The sequence below is a fragment of the Halichoeres trimaculatus genome, unplaced genomic scaffold (assembly GCF_033239565.1).
Source record: "Halichoeres trimaculatus isolate MK-OKI-2021-1 unplaced genomic scaffold, fHalTri1.1 fHalTri1_scaffold_10, whole genome shotgun sequence".
NCBI lineage: Eukaryota > Metazoa > Chordata > Actinopteri > Labriformes > Labridae > Halichoeres > Halichoeres trimaculatus.
In genome coordinates this window covers 15,864,903-15,890,016 of record NW_027437187.1, presented here as the reverse complement: position 1 = coordinate 15,890,016, position 25,114 = coordinate 15,864,903, and the positions used below count along the sequence as shown (strand labels likewise).

General features: G+C 43.2%; 2 protein-coding genes across 3 annotated transcripts in view; one reads left to right on the top strand and one right to left on the bottom strand.

The window, feature by feature from the left end:
* Positions 1-6,736, top strand: part of brsk2a (BR serine/threonine kinase 2a) — a 208,513-nt gene extending 201,777 nt beyond the window's left edge. The window contains exon 19 of one of the 2 annotated variants that reach the window (XM_074677978.1): positions 5,958-6,736. In XM_074677978.1, coding sequence (XP_074534079.1) covers positions 5,958-5,980 — 23 coding nt within the window. In that variant the 3' untranslated portion in view covers positions 5,981-6,736. The other variant, XM_074677977.1, reaches the window with a different exon arrangement.
* Positions 6,737-10,231: 3,495 nt separating this feature from the next.
* The window catches only part of abtb2b (ankyrin repeat and BTB (POZ) domain containing 2b), a 52,750-nt gene continuing 37,867 nt past the window's right edge, over positions 10,232-25,114 (bottom strand). Inside the window, exons 3-17 of the mRNA XM_074677596.1 lie at positions 22,264-22,474; positions 16,666-16,818; positions 15,982-16,147; positions 15,153-15,242; positions 14,873-14,974; positions 14,634-14,730; positions 13,808-13,943; positions 13,017-13,303; positions 12,751-12,929; positions 12,555-12,660; positions 12,335-12,437; positions 12,159-12,246; positions 11,977-12,045; positions 11,314-11,427; positions 10,232-11,126 (exon numbers count right to left, since the gene is read on the bottom strand). Coding sequence (XP_074533697.1) covers positions 10,893-11,126; positions 11,314-11,427; positions 11,977-12,045; positions 12,159-12,246; positions 12,335-12,437; positions 12,555-12,660; positions 12,751-12,929; positions 13,017-13,303; positions 13,808-13,943; positions 14,634-14,730; positions 14,873-14,974; positions 15,153-15,242; positions 15,982-16,147; positions 16,666-16,818; positions 22,264-22,474 — 2,135 coding nt within the window. The 3' untranslated portion in view covers positions 10,232-10,892. The remainder of the gene's footprint in view (positions 11,127-11,313; positions 11,428-11,976; positions 12,046-12,158; positions 12,247-12,334; positions 12,438-12,554; positions 12,661-12,750; positions 12,930-13,016; positions 13,304-13,807; positions 13,944-14,633; positions 14,731-14,872; positions 14,975-15,152; positions 15,243-15,981; positions 16,148-16,665; positions 16,819-22,263; positions 22,475-25,114) is intronic.

Sequence of the window (25,114 nt, the reverse complement as noted above, 5' to 3'; positions counted from 1 at the left end):
ACCAGCAGCCTCTGAAGGCCGAGAGACAAACCTGGACCAACCAACACGTCACCTCTTAACCTGTGAATTAGTCACGGTGTCACCACCGTCCTCATCTTCCTGTTGGTCAAAGGCTGAGTCTGTTCTTCAACTAGGTGATGTGGTTGATGAGTTAAAATCTAACAGAAGAATCCAACTCCTCCTCTTCTGCTCTCAGCATGTCCTCCCCTCATGAGTCACTGCTCTGTTTGTGGGCCATCATCTTGACAACAGCTCCACCCTCTGGTCAGATCAGGAAACACAACCAGCCTCAAATCAGTTTCATCCCACTCATGAATGAATGCTCTGTGTTTGTGCGTTTGTGTGCTTTCTGTATCCTCTTGAGACATGTGTACAGTCTGATGCAGATCAGAGGACTGATGATAAACAGATATATCCAGCATACTGTGGTATACTGCAGGTTTCAGGTGAGGGCTGTGAGCCAGTGTTCTACTGATGTGATATCTAACGGTCTAGTATTTATTTAATGCATCAGTTATAATACTCAAAGATAATTCACATGCTTAAAAACTGATAAATGTTAAATTAGCATATCATTTGATTACTCAAATCAAGTCAAAGACATAGTCTAAAGCACAGAGCTTGAGCTAATGAATGTGCTCAACAGTTACAGTCAAAAAAGGCTCTTAAGAGGAAAACCAAAAATGCTGGATCATGGTTAGAAATCGAAACACTTAGAGTGTAGTTCTTTTTAAAAAAAAAAAATGTTGGCATCCAATGGCGCCTATAAAAAACTGCACATGGGGGGGTTGTGCTGAGGTGTAAAAAATTAACCTGGTCAGGTAGCAAAGAGAGAGTTCAGTCTGTGGAGTAATTCAAGAAACCTACAGAGATCCATCAGAGGGAAATGTTAAGAAGAGATGGTGCCTTCATGTATCACAGACCCGAGAGTGAAGGTTGGCTTTCTCATAATTCTGTTGTTCTTTTGCCACAGATAAACTTTTTAAGAGATGTTTCGAGGCATGGTGATCATTCTGTTGGAAAATATCTAACTCTCAATCAATCTATATCAAGTTTCAGCCTCAGCCCCCATGCCTGGCAAACTGCATTAACACACCCACCCCTCAGTCAAACCAGCCATGCTCCTTACTTTACCTCACCCACAATGATTATTACTACACCTTTCCAGCTTCTAATAGTGGAAACCCCACCAACCACTGCATACCACACAGAACCATTATGTACAGGAGTAAATCAGACAAAGTGACTTGTCAACTTTATCATACATAACTCAATAATATGCTAAAAACTGCAAAAACGCAGCTCCCTTGGTTTTTGAACACTGAAGATATCAGATACTCAGTGCACTGCAAAAAAATGCAATGTTATCAAGTGTTTTTGTCTTGTTTTCAGTAGAAAATGCCTTTTGGACTTAAAATGAGCCATATTCACCTGACCAGTCCTGAAAAATGTCTTATTTCAAGTTATTTATTTATTAATTTCTATATTTTATTTACAGATTTTTCATTTTACAAAAATCAATATGCTGGTAGTAGAATACACAAGAACACATTTTGATCAAATACACAAATAAACACAAGTACAAAGATACAGGACACATAGACATAAAGGAAAGAAAGAAAAACAAATGAACAAAAAATAGATAAATAAATAAATAAAAACCCAATGTGGCTGCCAGTTCATGGTACATAGTTGTAATAGTACAAAAAGATTCAAAGTTGGTAGCACAAGCGCAACAGTTCAGTAATGGGGTAAGCGACCTAAGGATATGGTAGAAGAGACACAACCTTGGGACCACCAAAACCGTCTCATGAAAGCTTATTTCAAGTTATTTAAAGACAAAAATGAGGTCTGAATTGCTTGAATATGTGAAAAACCTGATAATGAAGCAAGAGAAAAGTTACCTGTGTTAAAACATTATTCTTGTTTTAAGCAAAATTTTTAACACATTTCTCTTGTTCCATTGTCAGGTTTTTTCACGTTTCAAGCAATTAAGACCTAATTTTTGTCTTTAAATAACTTGAAACAAATTTTTTTTCTTGGGGGTTCTGTTGAGTGTGGCTCAATTTAAGAACAAGAAGACAATTTTTACTTAAATTGGAGAAAACATCTGATGAGATTGTAGTTTTTTGCAGTGTGTTTCCTCATCTTTGGTGCCTGCTTTAAGAGGTCTGAGGAATAACGTCACAGGTTGCCACTTGGTTTTTAAAACATTTTGCAGCGTAAAAACTTCCTGAGGGGCCTCTTGAGAATGATTGAACAAAGAATGATAATGAGCAAAGGACCCCTGGGAGACAGTTCTTCATAAATTCTCGCTAAAGTGCTATTTCTTCAGCTCTGCTTAGGTTACAGTGGTTCCTTCAGAGGAACTCATGATTACAAAATGTAAATACCAAAGCCCCGCTCCGTACCTGCTATCAGTGCTGGGTATCAGGAGTCAATACTGGCTCCTTTAACCAAGGTCAGACTTAATGAATTTCATGACTTCCCACTATCAGGGTGTCTCAGAGTGTAATATGAATCTTTAAACAGGTCAATATGTGCTTGGCCATAAATAAAAGCATTATTAAACTCTACTTCCTTTGACCTCCTAACACACCTTCAGAGCTACCTGACCACAGGGCTGTTCAAAGAAGCCAATAGCTGTAATTAAGAGTAGAAATGTCTTTGCATACCAATGTGTGTCAAACAAAAGGCTTCATCAAGTCCTGGTCATTATGTCCCCTAATCAGCTCCAACAGCAGCGTACCTGAGTGCTGGCTCCAGGCAGACAATGGAGAGGTGGAACAATGACAGGAGTGTGGAGGAAGGTGGTGAGCTTACTTCAGCCCCACAGAGGACAGCCGCTCATTCAGAGAGCCAGGCTGTCTCATTGAACAGTTGACATCATTAACTTTCATGAGTTTACCGTCAGTCTGAAAATGTGCAGATTTGGGTGGAGTTCAGCCTCTAAATGTGGAATTTTTCACACATGAGAAAGTGGGAGAGAGCACCAGGGAGACGTTGGCTGCCAACATTTTCCAGCTGGATAACGGAGTAGGCAGACACACACACACCACAGACACAGACAAACACAATAAAATCACTTTAATACATTCACGTCCTGATGAAGTTTGCGCAATTTACCAGACTACTGCCGCCAATTTGACTGGCAGAGTGTGCACATTGTCATTTTTGGAAATGAGGCTTCTTAAAACACAAACAAGCCGTAACAAAAACAATGCGTCTCCCAGCAGAAGCGCTCCTGTTTAGTGAGTTGTGTCGTCTTTACAGCACCCTTCCTTGTTTCTACTGCTGTTGTTACAGCAAATGTCGGTTTTGTCATCATGTGTTTGCTTTGCCAGGCATTCAGAAACAATTCTGTAGACGTGTTTGCACCAGCAGCAAAACAGCACAAAACTTTTAATCGTTCAGTGGCTTGTGTCTGTACTAATCTACTTACATTGCAAAAACTGAGGGCTGAGCAAGTGTGTGTGTCATTTTAATATAAATGTTTTATCAGACTTAATATAAGCCACATTCACCTGACAAGTCCAGAAAATGTCTCAACACAAGGTTTTTAAGACGAAAAGGACCTGCGTAGTTTTGAAAAGGATCTGACAATGGGGAAATAAACATTTCTATGTTGAGTTTCAGGACATTTCTGTTTCAAGAAACATGACTAGCACATTTTTTTTACTCCACTGGATTTTTTTTTTTTTTTTTACTCTTCACAAGTGATTCAGGCCTTATTTTTAAATTTCTACATCTCAACAGTAAAAAAACAACAACAACAAACAGATAAGAACATACTGACTCAACAGGACTCAACTCACTAGAGGGTTTATCATTCCACGTCATCTTAAAGATGCGCACGCATCTCGACCGCAGAAGCAGCATTTAGCTCCATTCATTCAGACGAGTTAGCGTTTTCTGAAATAGCCTACTAAATCCAACCTGTTAGAGGCATCAAAATGTACGGTTTTTCTGAGGACAGCTGTCAAAAAGTACTACACTATAAAGGCAACGTCTGTCAAGTTTCGACCGTTACAGCGCAACCGGTGTTTCGGCGTTAATAGCGACCATGCCAACTGGTGACTTTTAGTCGATGGCAGCCGTGATTAACGGCCGAGAGGCACCAGTTAAGAGGGTCGCACTTTACACTGATACACCAGCGACGTCTGCGCGTGTGTAATTAAATGTGTAGTCTTTATCCAACCTCAGTTAACCAGGATTGACTAAAAAAAAAGCAATAACTGCTGATACTTATTTAATAAAAAAGCTGGTTTGGGGCTGAGGTTCTGACCAAACATAGACTCAATATGGACAGTAAGTGAACCTATGAATTATGATTGACAGAAACGGATTTTATTTTATGAAATGATGTTTAAATCCTGGTTTGTCACAGTCTGATAAGTGTCCATGGATAAAGCAGTCATCAGCATCGAGTGAGAGTTATGTTAAGTCACTGGGTACATGCTATGTTTCTCTGCTAAAAACGTCTGTCCACCTAATATCTGCCCATTTGCTGATCTCTTCTGTCCATTCACTGCTATTTCACAAACCTGGGAGCATTTTGCCATATGTGAAAGTGATGACATTAAGTTAAAAAAAAATGTGTTTTTTGGTGGTTAACTCCTCCACATCGGTTGACAAGCCATTATACTCCGTAGTGCTTCTGCACCCAAGTTACACGCGCATCCCCCGTTGTTGATAAACAAATAATCCCATAGGTCACTGTAGAAAACTCTGAGTGAGACTTTTTCTGACTCTGAAGAGCCCGTTGTGTTTGAGTTCTTTGGCTGAATTTGTAGTTCAAGAGTCAAACTCTGAGCTCCAGTAAGCCATGATGTAGATTTATTACATGATAACATTGTTTGTTAAATTTACCTCACAAAGTACCATTGATGCGAGAAAACAGACTTCATAATTTACACTTACCCAGAGTCTAGAGTTCAAGATGGCCTTCAGTGCTTTAACAACATCCGTAAGGTCTGCACAAATGATCCAAACTGTCAAAATGAGAAGGAACACTTATTCTTTCACTTTGTTTTGAAGCACCAAGCTTTCTCATGCTCTTCTCTTCATCACTGGTCCTGCTTTGGCTGCTCAGACCTGCTGCTGCAGCGTTGTCATCAAAAGGCTGAGCAGTACAAGAATTTATCTTAGCTTGTGGTTTACTCCCACACTTGGTTTGAAAGGGCACTTGTCTGTTTTCATTGGTCGTGCCGTGACATGTGCATGTTTTTTTTGGGGGAGCACAGATTTCACTTTGTCTCAGCGTGGCTGTCCCAGCAGTCCTCATCCTCGCTGTCTGCCTGTCCTCCTCTCCTCCTCCTCCTCGCCTGCCTGCTCTGTTACCCGTGTTAGCATCGTCTCTATCCTGTGTTCATTAGTTTGTTTGTTCTCTTTCTTCTCTTCCCCCCTTTTTTTGTCCTCTCCTCTTCCACTGTTTGTACCTAGGCAGCCCATTGAGTAACTTCTTTGACGTAATAAAACAACTTTTTTCAGACGAGAAGAACGGACAGGTGCCCTACTCCTCTGGCACACCCACCAAGCGCTGCCCCTCGCCCATGCACGTCCGGAGGCACGAGCCGGAAAACAATGACACCAAATGCCCCTCAGCGGGCCGAGACAAAGCCAGGTTGTCGCTGGCGGCTGTGGGGACACAGGAGGAGTCTTAAAACCCTATGACAGTATCTCTTTGAGCCAGAGGAACAGAGAGTATCTTTGTTAAAAGCTGGATGTACAGAATCATTTATGGACTTTTTTTTAAATGAAATTATTTAGATAGAATTATATTCACAGAATCAAAGTGATATTTTGCAAAAAGCAGACTGCACATTCATCAGAAACACACTCATCCCCTTTCATTCCCCTTCATCCCCCTCCGTACCCCGACCATCACACCTCCTGTGCTCTGTTTTCTGCTCCGTGCTGCTAACCTGTGTGATCACCTGACTTGTTTCTGATACCAGGAATTATCCAGAAAACCTATTAAGCCCCTCCTCCTGCTCCCCGCTCCACCAACCCTCCTTCAACCAGCACCTCCACCCCCCAGAGCGTGCCGAGAGAGACGGACATTTGTTGACGGAGGACTGCTTTTAGAGGTGCGCCACGAGGGTGGGGGTTACCATGGAAACAGACCCTTCATGCAGACTTCTGCCTTCATCTCCCTCTGAGCCCCTTTTTCCACCTCTGGCAGTAGAAGTAGTTGAAAATACCTTTAGAGCACCCCCCCCTCCCTTTTCCCATCTGAGAAACACACACACAAACATACACCTGTGCACAAGTAACACACACACACCCTGATGAAACCAGAGCGCACAGCCCCTCCTCCAGCCTTCCCCTTCTCAAGGAGCATTCATGATCTGAAACAAGCGTTTTACAAACAGACACTACACACACAGGACACACACAGATGCATACGCGCACAGGTCCAGTATGCTCTGAAAACTCTGGGATGTTTGAACAAAAACATGAACAACAAAAAGAAGACACACTGACTGATCGGGAGGAGGAGAGAAGGGGGAGGAGTTTCTTGGAAAAACGCCCAAACAGCCGACGCGGATGCTTGCTGGATTGTATTTCTTTGCTTTTTAATGTACTTTCTTTGTGAAGAACTGGGTTTAAAATACTAACTGAATTTATTAGACTTGACTCTATTGCTGCAAAACGGACTGGAATTGTGATTTCAGAGAGGAGCAGGGTGAGAGCAGAACAGCGAGGGAGGGGTTAGGGGAGGATATGATAGTATGGGGTGGGCAGGGGAGGGTGTGGGTGGGCATGTGGGTATTTAAAATGAATGATCTATTCTGTTGTACAGACTGATATCATTTCTTATGTAAAAAAAAAAAAAAGAAATGTCTAGTTGTGACACGATGTTTAGATACCATGGGGTCAGGTTGGTGAACCTGTGCCTGCCACATCAACGTTCTTTCCAAATCTTCTGTGTATTTTTGTTACATGATCATTTCTGTCTTTGTTTGAATGACCTAATAATGATCCAAACATTCCTGTTTGTGTAATCTGCAGCACTTTGTCTTTGGGTTTTTCCATCTATACCTCTCTCTTAGACTCACATACCAGCAGTAGGAGTAGAGGAACAAAAAAAATGATGACGTGAAAAATGCAACTGTGCATATTTTTGTATTTTTGTCCTTATTTATTCATGTCTGTTCATCTCACTGTTGGATTTCCTAATTTATTCTAACTTGGCTATTTATATGAACAAAGCTGTTAGGTCAGTTGAATGTTATTTATTACCCTCTTGTGTGTTCGTAACGGGGCAACATTTGAAGAAAAAAAAGGACTTTTTTCTTTTTCGTTCTGAATCGAACAAAATGATGTGAACATGGACAAGTCACAAATCCTCTTTCCACCGATGTTTGTGTGGAGGGAAAGAGAACTTGTGGAAACTCTTGGGGAAAAAATGATTTACCAGTAATTTAAGAATGTAGTCTTAGCCTCTTTTTGGAGAGGGAATATGCTCTTCTATTGATATTTGTCAGTTTCATATTATCGTGCTTGTAGGCCAGGCCTGAGGAGAAGGACACCACAGATCCTGATCTTCTTCTTCTCTTTGTAAATAGACAGACAAACCGTGGGAGTTGATTGTCTTCTCAACCATGCTGGGGATTCCTGCTCTATGCTTTTAGCTTGTATTGCTGTGTGCATGTCAAACACAAGCTTTTCTTTGCATGGCTTTAGTGTTCATGTTCCATGCCAAACTCTCTCCTTCTCTCAGCCTTCATCAATCCTCTCTTTCTCTCTTCAAAAACTACCTTTTAAACTTTTAAGCTCCCCCTCTCTGTCCCCTACTTCTCACCCTCTCTGCTTTTATTTTCAGCCTTCTTATTTTTTATTCTTCCCCACACTCTGGCTAAACTTCCCCCTCCTCCTCCTCTTCGTATCTTGTGCACAAAGTTTTTGAACGATGCTTCCTTTACTCTGTACCTCTCTCTGGAAGGCTCGGAGGTCTGTGCTCTCTCCACCTGTCGTGGTGGAAGAGGCACAGCGAGGGGATACCAGTACACAAACACAAAGCAATACCCTATTGTTCACCCTTCTTTCTGTTTTCTACTACGGGAGGCAAAGCAGCACCAAGGACATGTGATCATTCTGAGGCCCAGAGCGGGTCTGTTGACAGAGCAGGAACAAAACTGACTGATGTAATCCCCATATCAAATAACTGTGAGCATCTTCAGTGCTGAAACAAATAAACTCATTAAGCTATGGTGTCTTTGTTTGCCTCTTTTCAGCCTTCACATGTGGGTCACTGCAAACTTGAATCAAGGATCCTCCTTAGTTTGTAAAACTTGACAAATAGGGATTTTTTTTCTTCTACAGTTTTGTCCAAAGCGGCGTACAACACAAGCAAGAACTTAGAAGGAAAAACCTAGTTTGTGCGTCAAAAGTGCTACAACTTATTTGGCTGCAGGTGCTGCCATAAAGTTTTTTTTTTTTTTTTTCATTTTTTTGATAATGTAGAATAATCAAGCCAACTAGCCACAGACAATTGCTGCAACAATATACTTCAGCCTTCAACAACATTCAGTAATTAGTGCTGAACATTCACTAAATCATTTCACCATTTGGGCACAACAGAGAAGAAGAGTCTGGCTAGAGATTCAGAGCCGTGCTGGGCTGGGAGCACCAGGTATCTTTCACAAGCAGAGCGTAGTGGGCCAGAAGGAGTAAAGACCTGGATGAAGGACCCCAGGTAGGAAGAAGCCGTTCTTGTCAATGTTTTGTAAGCCAGACAAAGAGCTTTGAATTTGATTGGAGCTGCCACTGTAAGCCAGGAAAGAGAGATTAACAGCGGGATGATCAGCTGTTTTGGGCTGGTTAAAGACCGGGGCTGTTTCCCAAAGCCCAGGTACCTTGCCTTGCCTTGCCTTGGAAGGCAGTGCCTTCAAAGCCACTTCCTTCCAATCCAAGGCAAGTGTCCTGCCTCTGCTCAAAAAGAGAAGATAATGGAACAGCCTACAAAGGCATATTTTTTACCATCAGATTCCTTTCACAAATTTTTGTGTAATTGGACTTACATTGTCTCACATAACGTGTTGCACTGTGCACAGTGCTTGGAAAGTGAAATACAAACATGGAAGAAGACCGTATACTCAAGCGGCTACAAATATTGTCATAGCTTGCCACTTTTGTACACTTTTTGCTTGTTTATTGTCACATCATTGACACTGCAGGTGCGGCTTCTCAGTAATGATAGTTACGTGAGTGACACACAAAGTAATTAAGTGTTGGACATGGTATATGTTGTTATCTTCAGAGGTGTATTTTGTTGCTTACATTTGAATTGGAATTTACTGCGCGCCTCCGCTGAAGTGTCTCTCCCTGGTGCGTCTTTTCCTTCCATTTTTTCCTTTTTCGTAGATTCACGCGTTGCATGTTGGGTATTTATAGCCGTGGCAAGGCCACAAAGGATACACCAGTGTATCCTTGGTCAATTAGCCACATGCTAACCAAACGGAGGACATATGCCTCCAGAGGACATGAACATTGGAACAGCACTTGGGCAGCATCTGATGATGTGGATGCCTGCCCACACCCACATCAGACCAAGGCAAGGCAAGGTACCTGGGCTTTGGGAAACAGCCCAGATGTGCTGCTGCATTCTGGATCATCTGCAGAGGGAGTTGCTGTAGTCGATGTGTGAAATCACAGGGGCCTGTACCAGAAGCTGCGAGGCCTGTTGAGTCAGGTAGGGTCTGATCCTCCTGATATAAACGTTTTTTCTTATTATGTGATCTCTTCTTATACAAAGAATCAACTTCATTCACTCATTTTAATGCCCATTAGATGACCTTAATATGTTGTAAACCTGTGCAGTCTCTAGGCTTGCATGTGACAATAAATGTTTGGAATAATGTGCACAAGTATGAATGAAAATGGTTGTTTCCCAGGTTTATTTCAATATTCAGCATTAAAACAGACATCCTGTTGTTGTTATCCCATGTCTGAACCAGCTGCTGTACCTTTGGAAGCATTAAAATCCTCAGCATACATACGCCTGATAAACTGTTAATGTACCTGGAAAAACAACAGCTACGCAAAAGCCTTTTTTTAACAATAATATTATTAATTTGCTTGGATTAAAAAAAAAAAAGAAAATAGAAAGGGAACACCCTGATAAATACTCTCACATCTGTTTTCCTCATTAAATAGAAAAAGTCCAAAATGTCCACTCTTCAGTAAGTGTTGTGTTTCTGCGGTCATACTTTTTAAAAATAGAAAATAAAAACATACAGTTACATCAAAAGTACACTTGTTAATCCAAAGCTTACATCAATACTGGAGGCACAGAGATTTCCCCGTTCCTCCCACTCTGCATTATTAAAGTGAAGAGGGCCAAAAGTCCAGCATGGCCCCCTCACATCATTCTTTAAGATGAGTTTCAGTCTCTTTTTCTGCTTCAGTCTATTTTTACTCAGTCAGAAACCGGAGGGTGTTTTGATCCCAATCCTCCAACACAACTCTTTCAGTTTCTGGATTATTCCACTAGAGGGCAGCAGGGTTTCATGACTCACAGCTCCCACCTGTTGCTCCAACTGTTGCTTCTTCCTCCAGCTTCCTGAGCCTTGGAGAGAAAGCATCATATTGTCCAGTTCTCTACTTTATAAACATGCTGTACTCTGCAAAAAATGGCAAGGTGGAGTTTGTGGCACAAAATATCAAACACTGAAACGTCAGCAGAATAAACATCACCGATCAACATCTCAGTGTCCAAGTTTGAGAGCGCTGCTTGTCACCAGATGTAGGTAAACATCTGATCTCAAAGACTCTTCAGATACTGTCCCATGTGAGTGATAACACAAGGCTTCTGCTCCCACTGCCACATTCCTCTTCATTCGTCCACCTCATTCTGTCCTCTGTCCTCAGCAGCTGTCCTGTTGTCCTCACACTCTGGAGGTGACGTGGAGAGAGCGTAGTCGTTGAGCCAGGGTGGCCTCCAGCTCCTCAAGAGGTGAGTCTCCCCTGCTGTGAACCAGAGTAGAGGTGGAGTTGTTTCCTTGTCGGGCGGCAGGGGGTCCTAAGAGGAGGGTCTTGAAGGCTTCTCTCTCCAGTAGAGCCGGCATCTGCTGTAAGAAGTAACCTTCACAGAACGAGCTCAGCTCTGCAGAACCATGGATCTGTCGGAAAGAGAAGACACGGTCAGATGGTGCTACCACATTGGGAAAAAAAAGTTAAAGCACGTAGACATCTTTTGGATGCTGCAGTAAAATAACTAATGAATGTAATTTTGTCACAATATCTCATATGAATAGTTCATTTAACTGTACAGAATGATCAAGGCCTCTCAGTGTGCGTGTGTGTTACCTTGGCAGTCTTGTAGATGTTGACGGCATTATCGAGGTTGATGAGCTGAGAGCACATGAGTTCACAGTGTCTTTGCAGCACCCTCAGCTGGAACAGACTGGCTGCTGATAATAACTGAGGGACACAAACATGTCGGCGTTAGACAATAAAGTCTGATGTCTGATTAATGAGCAGCGCTGCAGTGATGGGTAAGCTCATCAGCTTTCATTCTTAAAAACTTATCTAAACTGTCATGAATCTAACTAAGTGGAAAATGTGATCAGTCAGATATTTTACAGCATTTTCTAAAACTTGTGAACTGATCTAAAGTAAAGATTATGAGTGGGTATGGGGTCACATTCACAAAGCACTGGATTATGGGATACTGATGTGGTGTGCTTCATTGTCAGTTTTAACTAGGACTCTTTTAAAGCTATGTCTGTTATATACTGACATTCACACAGCACTTCACAAGCCTAAAGAGTTTTCACTGTAAAAAGTAGGAAAATATGGAGGACACAGAAGGAAAGATGGTGGTGTTTTTCTTACATCACTCATGTTTTTTTCTGTAGTTTTGTCAGAGTGCAAATGACACTGTCTGCAATTTTAAAAGCACTATGAAAGTTTTTTATGTCTACATTTTTTATGTGACTCTTCGCCGTCCTCTTATGAAGTAAAGCTCACCTCCAGCAGCTCAGGCATGTTCACTTTGAGGGACTCTGTTCCTCCACAGTACAAGTATGACATCATTATCTGCAGAGAGGTCAGAGGCTTGCTTTAGTGAAAAGTCAAGTTTGTTATCACACTGAAATAAAGGAACACTGAGCAAACACTTTTCATCAGGAGGTGAAGTGAGGATCTTTTACCTGGAAAATGCTGTACTTGACATCACTGATCTCAATTTCTTTGTTTGGGCTTCCATCTGGTCCAGATGACGCCAGCAGTGACTTGAATCTAAAAGCAAACAAACAGGTCAGTGAAAACCCTGAGGACAGTCTCTCCCCAGGCTGTGATGGTTTCTGTGTGGACTGTCTGCTCTCACCGGTCCGAGGCTGTGATCAGAAGGACTCTGTGGCCGTAGAACGGTTTCCCCTCCACCACAAACGTCACATCTGACATCTCCTGGTTATTCAGGAAGTGAGGATCTGTTGGAGAACACAGAAACACTTCATTACATCATTTCCTTAAAGCCTGACCCCCAGTCTACCAACTATCACTTATTTCATCCTCCCTCAGCACATGGCTATTTATGGTTTACTTACCCAACTGTGCTGAAAGAGTTGTCTTCTTATCAGGGACGGCTGGGAGAGGTGCCGGGCCAAAACAGTGACTAAAAATAGTTGCCAACTGCTGAATGATGGCATCATTCTGGAGGAAAGTGGTGGGGGAAGGGTGCGTTAAGTCACTTCTAAACTCAGATCTTGCTGATGACATGAGAAAGTTGATGTTGAACGATACCTTAGAGGTTCGTAAGATGTTGAACATCAGGGGCAGGCCCACAGTGACCAGCTCCCCACAGTAGTCCTCCTCTCTGATGGTGGTGAACTCCCTGAGAAGGGAGAGTGTCACCCCGGTTCTGGACTGCAGCTGGGCACATCGCATAGACTCCAGCCACACATGTAGTTTCCATGGGACACCTAAGGCAAAGAAAAAGAAGTGAGTCTGGTTTTCAAAGGAGGCACATTTTTGAAGTATTGACCCCCTTCCTGCTGTTTGATAGGTACCCAAAGCTCTCAGCTCCATGGTGACGTCCAGGTAGCCGTGCTCAGCGCTGTAGTAGCTGGCCTCTTGCAGAGCTTTCATCCTGGCCTTGCAGAGCCGTGCTATAGCCACCTCAGGCTGGGCCCCGGGGCCAGAGGAACCAGAAGAAGGAGTGGGGAGGGGGGAGAGGGGGAGGAAAGGGCATATTCCGACCTCCTCACCTTCCACCCCCTCAGCCAAGATCTCCTCCAGAGACAGGACATCCTCTTTGACTTGCTGGGGCTGAGTCAGTAGCTTTCTCAGTACGTTCCTAACAAGATAAATGAGAGGAAGGAGGAGGCAGAGGGAAAGGACAAGGAAGGAAGTGAGGAAAGAAAGCAGAAAAGACGTGAATAATGTGCAAACTGCAACACACACATCCATTTCTGTGACCCTGCAGCCTCCTCTCTGATTACATAATCTGTCACCCTGACTGAGGAATGTGAAGTGTTGAGTCTACATTGTGTTCACACATCCACACAGAGAACAGGTGGAGAGCTTTACGCTGCCAGTTGATGTTCAAAGACAGATGGACTTTGAAGAGAAAGGGACCTTTTATACACTCAAGGTCCTGAATGTTCTCACGATGAAGGGATAAATCTCTCCTAAAAGCTTAAGTACAGACTCAGGTCAGGTTTGATGGAGGGCTGACATAGTTGCTGTGATTTTTCCCACATTACTCTGGCCTCTGTAAGTCAGAGGCCGAGAACAGGCTGTTAGTCAGCAGCATGTGTTGACAACACGCTGTCATCAGGTCAGACAGAGAGCCACATACCTGTGTCCGTGTGCTGCTGCGTGGCTGAAGCAGTTCATGTCTTCATACAGGGATGAAGTCAGGGCGTTTCCATCGTGGGTCTTTGATAAGGGGTCTGCACCTCGGGCCAGCAGCAAACTCACCATCTCATAGTTTCCTGAGCAACACACACAGTACAACTAATCAGTCACTTCTTTTAGTGAGAACGCTTCCCTCTTTGCATTTGTATTATTCTCTGGATGCCTGACTGCATTCATTGAAAAGGGTTTAATTGCCTATTCTATCATTCAGCAATGGATGATCTTCTTTCTGTCTGTACAGAGCTCATCCCAACAAACAAACCTTTTGATATCAGCCGCTGTTTACTGGCTTGCTGCTGCTGTGTACAGCATGTGTCTCTGTTACTACCGCTATGTGTGGCTTTCAGATGATCCCGCAGAGGAATGCTGCCCAGAGGCTCCTAAACAACCACAGGCAGCACTCCCCACTTTCACTGTGCCTTCATTTACCCTTTCATTTCCTCATTCCTCCGGCCACTGTGTCATTCATAACTCAATCCTGTGTTACTGTAGGTGGTCCTTTAGTAATGTGGTACACTGCTGTGAAAGTAGCTGATTATCATGAGGTAGTGAAGTCATCATGAAGTTATCCATCTCTTCCTTTGATGACCCGTGATAAACTTTCTGTTTGAATCGTTTCTCAGGATAACTTGTTACTTTAGGTCAGATCAGAGTGTGGGTCAGATACATGTAGGACAGCCATGCGTCAGCTGTGCCTTGTTTCATATTGGAGCATGGTGTAGTGCATATGTATGTGGGTTTTAAAGAGTGTGCATGTGTTTGCCCACCTGCTGCTGAAGCCAGCTGCAGCGGGGTGTCTGCTGTGCTCTCCTGCCCGTTACGGACTGCTGCCCCCTCCACGTTGGCCCCTGCATCCAACAGGAGCTGTGAACACAAACCACATCTGTTATTCTGTGCAGTGTTTGACATCCTGTAACTCATTTATGGCCCAGCCTCTAACCGCGCATATGTCACTCAACTTTTGATGGTGAGATTATCAAGCTGCGTAGGACGGTGTGTTTCTTACCTGCACTACAGAGATGTGTCCATGCAGCACAGCAAAGGTGAGGGCTGCCCACTGTCGACTGTCAGGGTGAACAGACGGGTGCTTTGGGGAGCATGGAGGGACCTTGCAGAACAGAACCAATCAGTGTTAAACCCAAAGAAACAAGTGACAGCTTCTACAAAACCCTGCAGCATTTGTAGATGCTTTAGAGCTGATTCACCTCCTGTAGTAAATGTCAGTAACTTAACCTATCGATTCAAGTAAGTGTGTCCATATGTTGAAATTGTTGAAGCATAATTACCGCCACGTCAAGGTTGGCCCCGGCATCGATCAACATCTGGACCAAGGCCTCATCTCCAGCTGCACAGGCGTACATCAGAGGAGTCATCCCCTAGGAGATCAAAACAAAAAAGGAGTTCAATAAACACATGAAGTGGGAGGAAACACACAATTACCAACATGAAAACACAACGCTCCATTCAGTGCATCAATACCTCTCTGATCATGCTCCATGCACATTCAGCTATATCATAGGCTGTAAAAAAAATTGATGTTGAAGTGAGGTCTCCACAAAAACTGCTCCCCCTGGTGACTGGCTGCAGTATGGGTTAAAAAATCCAGCTTTCCAGCCATTCCAGATGGGCTGTGGTCAAACTTTAAAAAATCATTACTCCTTGTAGAAATGTTTCTCACGTCTGATTGTTGTGGTGATTTGAAGATATTATTTGGCTGTCTTGTATTCAAGTCCTCTTTTTTTCTGAAAAGTTTCGTTTTCATTAGTTATAAGAGGTTAAAAACGAGGTTTTATGTAACATTTAACGAAGATTGACACCTGCCGTTCTCCTGTATTTTTTTCGGGGATTGTGAAATATGTCGGGGGTAGAGTCAGAAAGTGATTAGACTCTCGAAAGAAAAAAAATATATACATTTTTTTGTCACCCAGCTCCACTCAGATTCTCACAGAATCCCTCACAGTCTCTACTGCGCAGACTCTGGCTGCAAACTGCTACAATGGCTACGCCTGTGATGGGGTATTTTGGCTTCAAAACCGTACAATGATAAATGGCGGAGCCACGCTGTCCACTTCATATACAGTCTATGATCTTTATACCAAAAGGCGTTAGTCTTACCTGATCGTCCATACTGTTGACCCCGTCTGGCCCCAGCAGATCGATGGCTTGACCGATGAGATCTGTGCGTCCACAGTTTAGCATCCGAAAACCCAGGTCGAGATGAAACTTGTCTGTGGCTGCTTTGGAGTCCAGACGCTTGAAGGAGCTGAAGCAACACTCAGGCCTGACACAGACAGAGAGAGAAGAAAGAGGATGATTAATAAATGACCAGTTCACCTGCAGGGAGAGACGCTGAGTGTGAGAGGGAACTCCTCCATGTCTCACCCAAAGAGATCGAAAGCAGAGTCACAAGTGTTTGATTCAGCCTTGTGTTCCCTCATCTTACATTTGCATCTATTTCCTTTAATTGTGCACTTTGTAATGAGGTTAATGAGCCACACTGCAGTTAGCAAACAGACATTAATCTCATGTAGACGGTGTGTAATTATTTATATGGAGAACCAATTAAATTAGAAGCCTATAGTGCTGGGGTTAGAGGAATCATAGTGGAAAGCTTAACACTATCCAGGCTGTGAGGTTTATGTGTTTATTCAGCCATAAAGACGACGTCATTACACTGCACTTAAATCATTACCCTGTTGTCTGAGTGTTGATGATAGTTAGCTACATGTTGTTTCACAGGCCTATAAGAATCTAGAAGGACAACTGTGTGTGTGCGTGTGTGTGTATCTTCTTATTTACTTCAGCTGTCTTGGTTCACAGTCAAGTCCCGAAAGGAGCAGCCTGGCGGTCTGTCTGACATCATCACTGTCCACCAGCAGACTCTTGCGATGCTCAGCGTGAACTATGGCCACTCTCATCCACTCCATCAGAGGTGGGAGCAGCAGAAATGGTCTATTGGAAGAAAAGAGATGGATAATTAAAAAATAATAGCATCATAATTCAAAAATCAGCTGTCCCTGTAAACACTGAACTCTCTTGTTTATGCTCACATGATGATTATGTTATTTCTCTGTTTGCGACGCACTGATCTGAGCATTGTGGGGGATTTCTTCACTCGTGATGTAGTCATGCTGATAGGGAACTCATAGACTGTCTTTAACCGGATGACTTACATATGTCTGGGTGTACTTCCCCTCAGCCTGACCAAAGCACACTGAGTCACACTGAAACACACACTCACACCCCCTGCCCAGAGCAGCTCACCTCATCTAATCACACAGTTATTCAAGCTTTTACACACTGTATACAATTTCCTTCAAAGTCACCACACCTGCACACACACACACACTTAATAAAACAGTTGTGTGCATCTGTATGACTAATCAGAGTTTCTCTGAGAGTTTCCAGGCGGTGCAGTCAGACTTCAGCCTCCTTCATCTGTAAGTTGTGACAGGGGATGAAAACAGAGCCGTGACTTCATCTGCTCTGCAGTTTGATAAACAAAATACTGCAGTGGCATCTGAATAATCAGTCTATTTTTAAACCAGCTGGAGCACAACAAACCACCTAAGGGAGCAGGAGGAAGGTGCAGCACCCTGGCATTGTTGTCAGACACTCTGTGATCAAACCCCCCTTTAAGAATCAAGTCATGAAGTAGAAAAGTCAGAGAAAGTACAAAAGTAAAATGATTAAAATAGAACTGATGGATGGGACTGACCTGAGCCTGAGAGAGAAGGAAAATGTCAGGAGAAGTAGTCGAGTAAACATCAGCTGAGGACTAACAGAGAGCAGAACGTTCAGGCTGCTGTGGTATTTGTGAACGTGGCATTCTAAAAGTCATCTGGATTATTTAATCACCCTCGTTTTCTGCCTCCTCGTTGTCTTCCTCCTGTAACAATCCTTCAAAAACCCTTCAGAAAGCAGCGCCAGTTTTATGGCTGTACTAATCCTTTCTTGTCTGTGTCTTTCTCTGCCCATATGTGCATTGAATGCTCCTGCGAACAATGACATGTAACTGGCAGAACTGTTGTTGGGTGCCTTCATTCCTCTGGAGCCTGAATCAAACCATGTTAATGATTGTTTGGACACTGTCTCTGTGTTATCAGGAGCTGCTAAGCTGCCTTCTTCCTGCTGTGATGTTATTCTGAGCAGTGTCTGCACCTTTGTTCTGAGGAGTTGCAAACACTTTAATGCATTTCATGAATACAGATGGAGAATGGAGCAGTCTGATGGTATAGATCTGTGGTGTGAATGCAGAGGGAAATGTAGTTACTGTTAATGAGCACTGGGACCCCTGCAGTGTTATTTATTCTCCTCACTGGGTTACTTTAAGCAGCAACCTGTGGTTTCCTACAGAGCAGCTCCTCCTATATAACAGCGTTTCATCTAGCTCACCAGTGCTTTGTCAATAACTCTTGGTAAAGAGCATTTTAATTTTTCTCTCTGATACTTAGAGGCAATAACTGCTGTTCATAATCATCTCATAAAGGTCGATGAACCAGATACGCTCTTTTATAAATCCATATCTTCTTAAAAACACATTCTGAATCAGTTGACCTTTTAAAAATGTACTGAAAATTTTCTCCCTGTATCAATCATAATTATATCCCGTTTTAGTCTAGTTTTTCCTTTTTATGTTTGTACCTCTTGTAAAAAGCAGTACATCTGCATGCACTCCATCGAGTCAAATAAGTCAGTTTGATGAAAAATAAATCTGACACATTGATCTGTTTAAGGTGGCGTGAAAAATGTGTGTTGACATTATCGTGTTTTGTATGAAAAAGCCTTAAAATTCTCACACTTAAAGAACCTGCTTTCCCAGCTTTCTCTACACTTCGTCCTCTGGCTCTTCAGTGAGTTTTTTAAGCTGTTTATCAGTCTGTGATCAGTCTAGAGGAGGACCCTGCTGTCACTGAGGCGTGACAGTTAACCAGAAGACAAGGGGCTGATGGGATAGAGGAGGAGCAGGAGGAGCTAAATGGGTCTGATAGATTGGGTTTAAGTGTTTGTGAAACAGCTGGGAGGCAGGTGGGAAATGTCTTTATGAAGACGGGGGTTGGTGATAGTTTGGAGACGGAGCTGTGGGTGTAGAGTGATAAGAAAGGCAGGTTGAGGTGAGGAGGGGCTTTGGAATCAATGGATTGGATTTAATGGGCTTTACTCAACACAGAATGGGTTGTGTGTTTCTGTTCGTTCATGTGTGTGTGTGTGTGTGTGCGTGTCTATTTTCCTGACTGGCACGAGGTACACACTCAGATCATCTGCTGTGTGCTTGCTTCCAGGCGTGCACATGGCACCGCGACTAATCCAGTAATGCAACTTTCAAACACCCACATCAAGCTTTTAACACTTAACGGTCATTGATCCATTAGAGAAATGTTCTGTATCCTTCACTTTAACTGTTCGTGTTTACAGCCCGTCATTTAAGGGGTGAAATAAACATGATGCAATTTCAGCTTCTGAATTATTACTAAGAAGGACAGTGTGTTTTTTTATTTTTTTTTGTTTTTTTAAGAAAAAACCTTTTCGTTTTCATTCTAATCAACACACGTGAAAAGGAATGATTCTCTCCCTATGTGTGTATGTGTGTGTGTGTGTGTGTGTGTGTGTGTTCTTTTGGATGTGTAAAGACAATATACACAAAATAACTGAGGCCATATGTGTGTGTATACACCTTTGCCAGTGGCCCATGACTCCAGACAGATGGAGCATGAAGCTCTGGCCCCTGTCCCACAATTCACTGCTCCAGCTTTTCTAAAAACCATCACCTTGTATCTTAACTGCTCCCCTGCACCGCTCTCCTCTGACCCCCGTGTCTGGGTTATGCCCCTCAGCCTGAAACAGAAACTTCAGCTCCGTCAGAGGGTCAGTGTGACATCAAAGCTGAGACGCCTGTTAACGCTGAAACCAGATAGCACTTCTGGCTGGCCTGGTGACCCAATATGTTAAGACTTCACACTGAGAACAGTACCAACACAAGCTCTCCCACATGTGTTCACACACAGCAGATATAACTGTTAAATCTGATTCATGGCCCCTTTCTCAGCACCACCTGGCTGCTCAGATCAGATCCTGGTCAGGTGTGTTTGAACTTTCCAACATAAAAAGTAAAATCTTTCTCTCCCCAGGAGGCAACGTCACACTGGACCCATATGTCCTGAGTGTCCCCGAGGCCAATGTGATTGAGTTCATGTAGTTAAAAAACTTCAATGAGGTCTTAAAGCAGACCCCATCATGTGCCGTGAAGGGTCAAGGTTAACCACTGATCTGGAGTCAGATTACCCTCATAAAGGCTCCTTCCAGGGGGATGTTACCATATCAGATGTATTTGTGGTTAGAAATGAGCCCAAGTGGCTTTTTCTTATCACAGAAACACATCTATCCATTAGTGCTCCTTTCCATCAGCTGAGGAGAGCAGAGGTTTGGGGTGGTCTCTTCAGCGCAGACTTTGGAAGTGATTCTTCTATTAAAATAAACACTTAACAGCTTTCAGCTCTCAGAAAATTTGTGTTTAGATATGCTTTGGTTTGTGAGCAGAGAGTAACAGATACGTCTGAGTGCCAGATTTAAAGGATCAAAACAAAAAAGGCGTCTCTCTCTCTCTCTGCCTCAAGGATTCTGCAGTAAGGCCCTCGCCCTGCTTCTGATAATATTTAATGATGCAGCCCACACAGATTTGGTGGTTTTGGGTTTCTACCAATGAGTTTTACAAAGCTTTCAATAGTGGGTGACTCCCAAAGACTGAGAGGCCCGTCGAAGGAAAGAAGTCTCTCATTGTAATCACTAGCAGGTTTGCCCTGCTGTATTCCACCACCTGAGTCTGACATGCGTACACTGACACACTACACACAGGCAGACATGGAGACATGTATATGGACACACCAGGAGAAATCTAGAAAGTGAACGTCCCACATGTTCATATGTACTGTGTATCAGAATGCTAAATCATATCATCCTGCACTCATAAACACATCTGATATACATCCAACATGGAAACATCAGAGGAGTTTGAAGAAAAGAGCCAGCACAGAGAAGAGAGGGGTGTATATCTGCTGCTCTTTTCTCTTTGATGCTAATGAGGAGCTCACCTTTGCTCACTCACGAGCATGTCTGTTCGCCATTAAAAGTATGGGAGCCAGCTGGCTGTGTGCATGTGTGTGTGCATGCTAGTGTTAAAATAAGACACAATGCACATTTGGCTATATTTACCAAACTATGACTAAAATGTGAATTCCACATTAATTTGGGGAAACAAACAAACAAACAAACACTTTAAAAATGTAAACTTAAAGCTGCCTCCGGTCTGTGGGCTGAAGTGCTCCTTTGGGCAGGCCTGAATGATCAGAGTGAGAGGAGGAATTAACCTTTATAAGTACACACACCTTTCTACACTAAAGCTGTACATGTGCCTACTCTGGTTAACACATGTCTGTTCTTTTCTGTGAGGGAGGAACTCAGCTGTGTGTAAAAGCTGCAAGTACTTTTTAATTTCTCACACTTGAAGCGAATAATCCTGCACTAACTTTTCTGTAAACACTTTTGTTTTTAACTGTAGAATACCGTCATTATAGAAAATAAACATTGAGCAAACTGATGTTTTAATACTGTTTTTTGTAAGAGAAGAGATATGGCTCATTTCAGTTTTAAAGTTACTTTCTATGGAAATCCAATAATATACAACTTAATTTTCCAAGACTCATTAAATGAATGTTGAAAGTTGTAAAATATGAATATAAAATATAAATCTTAAGTGCTACAATACATTACAACTGCAGCAGAGATGATCACTAACTGTCTCTAGGCTGAAAAAGACTTGAGTTACTGTAATTGTTCTACAAATGCAACCTGGGGTGGATCTAAGATCCCTTACAGAATTACAGACTGTTAGCACCTCTTAAAATCGCTTTAACCACCAGTCTTCAATCTAATTAATGCTCCAAAGGTGCAAATCACCCGTGTATGAGACTGACATTAGCACCTGGAGTCTTTTGCTTACCTGTCATTTACCCACAGAAAATTAACACTTCAATGAGTGGGAGGATGAAGTCTTTAGAAAGACTGAGGAAGAAAGGTGTTGTGGGAAAAAGCAGCTGACCTGATTAGTGTCTTTTTGTTGCTTTGTGAATGTGTGTGTACTTGTATTAACCAGGGTCTGAATATTAGCAGATGTCTGTCAACCAAACAAAACAAATTAAGTGATTTCAGTTACCCGATAAATTAAATTAGGCAGAACTATAAAACTGGAGATGAGTACAACAAATAACTACTTGACTGAATTCTCTGATGGAGGATCTAAAAGTAAAAACATGTGGAATGAGATCTGTGATTTCTCTGTCTGTGATATTTTTATAAAGAGAATCAAGAAAAAGCTTTTGTTAGTTCATGCAGGACTCCCACCTCTCCTTGCTAAGTGCCATGCGTGGGGGATCCAAGTTGGGATTCTCCATGGACTCCATTTGTGGGCAGCGCAGGAAGTAGTAAAGGGTGTGGAGGGCGTCCGGCGACCAGGACACGGGCTGCTGGGGACGGGCGTGACGGGCAGGGCTCAGTCCTGGACGGACTGAGCTGAGGCGCTGCATGTGGTGCATGGCGCGAGAAACCAAGTCACCTGGAACAAAGATGAGAGGAAGATTGGCTTTAGTCTTAATTCAGTACAATATCAGTGGTATAGAAAATTGGCCCTGAAAAAGTCAAACTAGCTTATTAAAGAGGAGTTCCCAGAGCTCATTATTAACACTGTTGGCTTCTAATCAAACTGGATTTCCCCTTTTTAAAAACACTTACCTCCAATCTGCCTTTACTCATTATTCTACTCTCAGAGTCTCTGGAGGTTTCAGCCATTAGTAGTATCATTACCAGTGCGCACAGCTAGACGGCCGGTCTAAACAGCCATTCATCTCTAACCACTGAGGGAGTTAATGGGCTAAGAGACAGTTGATCACAGGCTCTGGTGAACTGTTCAACTGTTTCTGTATTGATGGATTTCAATCAGAGCACTGAGCCTGAGAAGGAGGAACTGTGGGTGTTAGACATGTGAGAAAAGCGAGGTTAAGATCTGTGATTAAGTGGTAAAGTCTAAATTTATCCTAACTGCATGGAAACTCTGATTTACTGAGACACAAACATTAAAAATATGCAGCTTATCACAGGACTCATCCACCCACACTGTGAGCTCAGTGAACAACCATGTGCAGCTGGATAAAAGCCAGTTCAGATAAAACCGTTCTTCTTATGATATAAAACATTACTGAAACAATACACATAGTTATACGCAGAGGACAAACGGAGGGGGAGGACTCCATGCAGTAGAGAGTGTAGATAACATCTGAGTGCTTGACCACTTGGTCTGGTAGAGACGAAATATCTGTTGCCACAAGCAGAGGATGTGGAGGAGGGGCGGCATGATGGAGGCAGGCCAGGTTGAACTTGGGATCGTGTAACGCTCATTTAGCATAATCACCCCAAGGTTAATTTCTAACCAGATTACTGTGAGTGGGAGGCTGCAGGGCTGGGAGACAGACTTTGGGGTTCAGTCTCATGAGTGTGTGTGTACAAGTCTATATTAGGGGGTACTTCGAGGGGGTTATACTGAGGTGCCCCCCACTTCATGCTGAAGGGCCTCCATTGTGTTAACCACCACCAGCAATCCCTCCAGGAGGTCTCGCAGGAATTCTCGCCGAAGATGGAGAGCCTCTCTCTGGCGTTTCCAGCCCATATTGTGCCCCAAGGCTAGTGAGCCACAGGGGTCAGGAGGATATGAAATACTTCATTCTTAGATTACAGCTTCTGCTGGAGTCTGCGTGGAAGTCCGGGAGCCAATAAACTGTGACATGACTGCTTTATGAATACATATTACCAAAATGTGCCTCTTAGGTCAGAGTTACAGACGATGAAACTCCTGGAAGGAGAGGATACTCAGAAAACACCGGCTGTTCTGTCAGCCAGTTCAATTCAAACATGTTTACACAAGTTTTTTTGTCAGGACTGCTCTGTGACCCCACACGCTAATTGACTTTAGAGGCTTTTGCTTAAAGCTCTTCCTTAATATTTCCCTAAATTAACCGGAAGGTCACATACAGCAGTAGTTCTGGGTTCCCACAGGCTCTGGAGACCACCACAGAGCAAGAAGTGAAACTTTAAAATGTGTCTGAATACAGCTTTCAGGGCCAGTTTGCTGCTAGCTGCCACATGTTTCCAACACATTTAGACGTTGAGCTGAAACGTCCAGTGTGCTGCCATCCGTTATCCATCATGTTAATATATGCAGTGTTGGTGTGTCTAGCCAAGTCCAGTCTAGAGATCCAGCAGGCCTGAGCAGCTGAGTACAGATGCTCCTATGTCCGCCTGGTCTCTTGGGCTCAGATCAGCGTGCCAAGCCCCCTGAGTTTTTGTTGCGTGTCCATATCAGTGTACACATGCCTGTGTGTGTATGTGTGGCATGAGTGGCTCTAAAGGATGCCAGCCCAGCCCAACCCAGCCTGGCTTCACACCACCAGAGAGATGTGGCACAAAGAGGCCACTGAGTGAGTGAGAGAAAGAGTGTGTCTGTGTTTAAGAGTGTGTGTACACTTTCTTAATGCCTCACTAACGACGCTGGTGTATGAACGTGGCCTTGTGCTGGAGGAACAAATGGCAGAGTGTTAGCTCATTTGGAGAAGGAAACCTACCCCTGCCCTCACAAACATCGACCCCCCTCCACCTCCTCTCTGCTCACACTGACGACCTCACTCTTCACCTCTCTACCTTTCCATCGCTCCCTCTGCCTCACACATACACACCTTTCCATCCTTAAACTTAATCTCCCACCTTTCCATTCCTCATTCCTCCACTCCCCTTTTTCTCACTTTTTAATGACCTGTTCTTGCAGCCGCCAAAATCCATCACAACCCCCACTTTAAACAAACCAGTACAGTAAAGTACAGTAGATCTGTGTGTGCGTGTGTATGCCAACCTGAGCCCACTGACCCGGACATCTGAAACTGGCAGTATTTCAAGAAATCCATCTGACCATTCAAACTGTAGCGATGTGGAGGGAAAAAGCTTCAGGAAGGACCTCACTTCCCAAAAGATTTACTCTGTATGCCCAGATCCATGAATAGAGTCTCAGAATTAAAGCAGGGTCTAAAACTACACCCCCGACTGAAGGTCTGAACTTTGAAGTTTTAACAGACTTGTGATTGAAGCTCCTGTAAAACTCACAGTTACCACTCTTCTCTGCACAAAACCCAAATAAAATGGGTCTGCTGTC